The 4,760-nt window shown below is 43.5% G+C and overlaps 1 protein-coding gene across 2 annotated transcripts; it reads right to left on the reverse strand.

The window, feature by feature from the left end:
- Nucleotides 1-1,507: 1,507 nt before the first annotated feature.
- Nucleotides 1,508-4,132, reverse strand: LOC127787325 (cytochrome P450 86A22-like). Of its 2 annotated transcripts, none has more exons than XM_052315302.1 (2): nt 3,676-4,132; nt 1,508-3,544 (listed from the first exon to the last, which is right to left on the reverse strand). In XM_052315302.1, exon 2 carries the CDS (start codon nt 3,534-3,536, stop codon nt 1,932-1,934), a length of 1,605 nt encoding a protein of 534 aa, XP_052171262.1. In that variant the 5' UTR covers nt 3,537-3,544; nt 3,676-4,132; the 3' UTR covers nt 1,508-1,931. The 2 variants fall into 2 exon arrangements, with proteins under 2 accessions (XP_052171262.1, XP_052171260.1); XM_052315300.1 differs by having other exon boundaries at nt 1,509-3,591; nt 3,676-4,130.
- Nucleotides 4,133-4,760: the final 628 nt, after the last annotated feature.

Raw genomic sequence — 4,760 nt, forward strand, 5'->3', positions numbered from 1 at the left:
AATCATAAAAATATTATTATCTTAAAATTAACGCATTGCCTCGAATTGAACGAGCGGACTTCATCTATGTTGAAGTCTGCCCACATTAGACGAATTACATGCAGCGCTGGCGGACTGCATCTATGATGCAGCCCGTTGGGATGCAGTCCGCTGGCGGGCTGCAACTGTATCTGGCGGATTGTATTTAGATGTAGTTTGCCAGAAATTGAGGTTTATCTAAATTATTGGATGGGTTTTATTATTGATATTTTTGTTATTTAATGTTTTTAGTGATTTCGTGCGTCAATCAATTCGAATAAAGTAAAATAATCCGTATTTAAAGCTATTGTAATTCTTGGAATTCTAAAAATTTATTAAATGAGGTGAGAGACTAAAATTTAAATTTAATAAGAAAGAGAGAGAATGAAATTTTGAATTGTAACCACGGAGAGTATTGTTGGTAAATAAAATATTAAATGACATAATTATCCTAATATCAATAATTAAAATGACAAAAAAAGACAATTCTATCTGACCAATTCTATCCAAATAACAAGGTCCTAAATTTAATTCATTATTTTCTAAATTCACACCAATTAAGACATCATAATTAAAACCAAAATATTTTCAGCAAGCGTGAGTACTTCACCTGCCATTGATGCTATAAATGACGCTGAAATTTATCCCACTTTTGTAAGGTTAAAAGTGGATATTATAGTCTTTATGAGCATGGTAGGCATGGTGTAGTGGTAAAATACTTGAAGATCCATAAACACATAGTCGAGTGGCAAAGGGGTAGGCTGAAAGCTTATCGGGGGCTCCCAATGTGAGTTCTATTCTTGGGAGAAGCAGAATGCTTCCTTTTGGGGGAAGATCTTGGGAGTGACATTAATGATGCCAAAATCTACCACTCCTGATCACTCGAGCACATTTCTCGATTTACCTCCTTAGTGTAGCTCTAGGGACGGGGTGGCCGAGGACGCCAATAAGGAGGCATAATAAAAATAAAAAAAAATACTTGAAGTTTTATATAGAGTATAAGGGTTTGAATCAGTGCGATAACTTAAAAGACAGATTTATTGTTAGAAAATAGCATTTAACTGGAAGACATCAGTAATGCTGAAAGGTAAATTCTACATGAATTGCACTAAATGTCCAATTTTATGTGTGTATAAATTATGTTCGTATCTGAATTTTCCAAATGAATGCATCAAGAGAAAAAGGTCACCCATTTCGAAAGATTAGCCGAGCGAAATCGAAAACTCTAGGTGATTCAAAAAAGAAAAAAAGTGAATATTATAGCATCAGTTACAAAGAGGAGACAATTAATTCACGATTTCCCACTTTGAAATGGTATTATTCCAAATCTGCACAAACTTTCTGCAATATACTCTAGCTCATGAATTTCTTGTCCAATTCACATCTCACTTTAATATAACGTTAATAAAGAAGCATTTGAATTTACACTCAACAAATAGAATAATTGGATAAATAAATATTTTAAATAATAAAATTTGAAATAAAAAACAAAAAAAAAGGAAAAAACGGATTGAGAGTGAATAATTGCCATTTTCATTTCTTATTGGACCATGCATATTATATATATATAGGAGAACAATTACACACTTGAATGAGACAAAAATGACCAAAAAAAAAAAAAATGAAAATGAACTCTGTCACCTCCTGTCATCCTCCTGCCACTGCTGGATCCAGCACTGGGTTTTGGTCCTTCTATTCAATTGCAAACCCGACAGAGGCAACGACATGATCCCTTGTGACAGGCGCCTTCGTCAACCGTACATTACACTGTCCCCACCATCAGATCATCATCATGTGGCCATGAAGACGCCTGTCACAAAAAATCACATGCACCAACATATATATATAGTTTATTATGATCTAATTAATATTATGCTTCATATCCACAAATCAGGAAATTCAATCATCAAATCCTAAACGACCACTTCCGCCTTGGCAAATTCCTCACGGATGGCTCCTTTCGTAATTTTCGCTATAATTGGGGTCAAATCCCTAGGTTGCACGTTCACCATCAGACCGTACTTCATGAACAGCGTTAGCGACATCTTTTGCTCGACCTTGTGCCCCGGCGCCACCGCCAGCCGGTGGCGGAGCAACACCGCCGCCGCGATCGACTTCATTTGCAGGTACGCCAAGTCCTTGCCAAGACAGATTCTAGGGCCGGCGTTGAATGCCACGAATTTGAAGGAATCTTGCAGCTCAATTTTCTTGCCGTCGGTGGTCAACCACCTCTCCGGCCGGAATTCCAGGCAGTCTTTCCCCCAAATGAACTCCATCCGGCCAGAGGAGTATATAGAGTACGTCACGGCGGAACCCGCCGGCACGAACGTGCCGTCGGGCAAGACGTCGTCGGCTATGACGTGCTTTGAGTCCTCCGGCACCGACGGATACAGCCTCAGGGTCTCTGACAATGCGGCCTTCAGATATGTCAGTCGGTCAACCTCCTCGAACTGTAATGGGTCGTCCAACCACTTCGACGTGTCAGTGCCACGTGTTTCTATCAGAACGGTGCAGATTTCGATCAGGATCTTTTCTTCCACCGTGGGGTTCTGACTGACAAGCCAGAAGAACCAGCTGAGGGCAACGGATGACGTGTCACGTCCAGCAAGGATGAAATTGAGTGCCACGTGTTGCAGGAACTCGTCCGTGTAGGACTCCTTTTTCTTCATGAACCGAGAGAGCAAGTCATCGTGGAGGGACCCACCTTGCCGCTGACTCAACAGCTCTAGCTTGCGCGTGTTGATGACTTTGGTCATGTAATTGTCCACGTGTTTGAGGCTTTGGTTCAAGACGACTTCCATCCCCAGCCGGAGCCACTTTTTCAGCTTCCATATGATCTCGGGCAAGATAAAGCGCTGCAGTGTGGCTTCGGTTGCTCGATCAAAAGCATTGGCGAAGCTGTTGTCTGGAAGCCCGGGGGAGAGAGTCTGCGGGTCTTTGCCCAAAACCAAGCCGCAAATGTTGTCGAAAGTGAGCCGGAGCAAGAGGTCCTGGAGATCCACCGGCTTGCCATGGAGCTGAGCCGTCTTGAGAATCGGGCAGAACCTCAACTTAATGGCTCGGCTCACCCAGCGAGCCATGGCCTGGCGGAGAGTCCGGGTGGTGAATTCCAGTGCTGCGGTCTTACGCTGGAACAGCCACGTGTCGCCATCGGAATTGAAGATACCCTCTCCGAGCAGATCGTGGAAAACAGCCTGCCAAGTGGGACCCTTGGGATAATTATCGAACCGCATCTTGAGAATGTGCTCAAGGTTCTTGGGGTCGCACGTTACGGTCACGAGACCCTGCTTGCGGGCTAGAAAGGGAATTGGACAAGTGCAGGTCTGGTACGTGCCGCCGCACGCGCGAAGGTTGTCCGCGATCCACTCGTGCATGCGATTTGCGTTCTGTATCAGGCCAGGCAGGCTGCCCAACAAGGGCCAGACACGTGGACCCCCGAGCGACCGGGTCACAGATCTGAACCACACCAGATACGCCGCGGCAATTGATAAGAGCAGCAGAGCCGTTGAGATATCCATCTGATCGACTGCAGGATACCCCCGTTGTAGACTAACCTCAGAATATAATTAACTCCTGAGGAAACAACTTACTTGCAACTGATCACTGGTAAACCACTTAAAGAAAACGGAAAAAGGAAGCCGGGTTTGGACGACTTACCACCGAATGATCGGCCGCCGTTGAAGCGGGAAATTTGAATGAAAGCTATGGCATTCTCTCCACACAACACGTGTTCTTTAGACAAGCTATAGAGAGAAAGTTTTCTACGTTAAAGCCTAGACGAACGAGAGAGATAGATCGAGAGATCGAGAGAGAGAGAGAGATTAGAGATGGGGAATGGTATAAAAGAAAAGAAGTGATTTATAGAGGGAATGCGGATATAGAAGCAATAAATGAGAGGGCCAACTGCTTGTTGAATTCGGAGGTAGAGAGAGAGAGAGGGAGACCATTTTTCTCTAGGTCCTGCTCCTCCTCCTCCTCCTCTTCTTCTTCTTCTTCTTCTTCTTCTGCTTCTTCTTCTTCTTGGCCTCCTTGCGTCTTTATCGCTCTCCCTCTAAAGAGTTGAGCAGCAGCAGCTATAAGGCAGCAACATTAAATGCCACAAGAGGTTGTTGAAGAGTTAAGCGTATAACAACCCCACACACGCATAGCTTCAAACCCCCTTAACCCGTCAAAATTTAATTAATTATTAACTCACATTCATCAATCATCTCTCTGTAATATAAATATATATATATATAGGTGTATAGATATAGATAAAAGCAATCTCACCTAATTTTGCTGGAAAAGAGCTGCAAGCATTGAATGCAAGGAAGGCAGTAAATGAGATTGGTTGAGAGAGAGGAGGAGGGGTGGTGGGGGGCGGGGGGGTGGAGAGAGGAGCGTTTCCAAGTGAAAGGGCGGCAAGTGGTTATTATTAGTACTCCCTCCCCCTCTTCTGCCGCTCTCTCTATCTACGTTTAACGTTATATATATATATAGGTCTCTGTTTATATTACGTTTCTGGAAATATATATATGCATATATATATATATATATATTACGACACGAAACGGGTTATCTGCTTGTTTGCCTTTCGAGTCATCGGTTTTTTCTTGGTTTCATGTGCCCGGTTGGCATTCGTTTACCCACCCAACCCCCCAACCTTTTAATGCCGCTTCTTCGCCTTCTCCTAACGTCCTCGTTCCATTTCTTCCCCCCTTCCCAAATTTCTACGGTGCGCGCGTGTGTGTATATAATAGTTC

The sequence above is a fragment of the Diospyros lotus genome, chromosome 12 (genome assembly GCF_014633365.1).
Source record: "Diospyros lotus cultivar Yz01 chromosome 12, ASM1463336v1, whole genome shotgun sequence".
NCBI lineage: Eukaryota > Viridiplantae > Streptophyta > Magnoliopsida > Ericales > Ebenaceae > Diospyros > Diospyros lotus.

What these genes read in the sequence shown, in the direction of transcription:
- LOC127787325 (XM_052315302.1), bottom strand. Translation starts at nt 3,536, where the DNA reads ATGGATATCTCAACGGCTCTGCTGCTCTTATCAATTGCCGCGGCGTAT.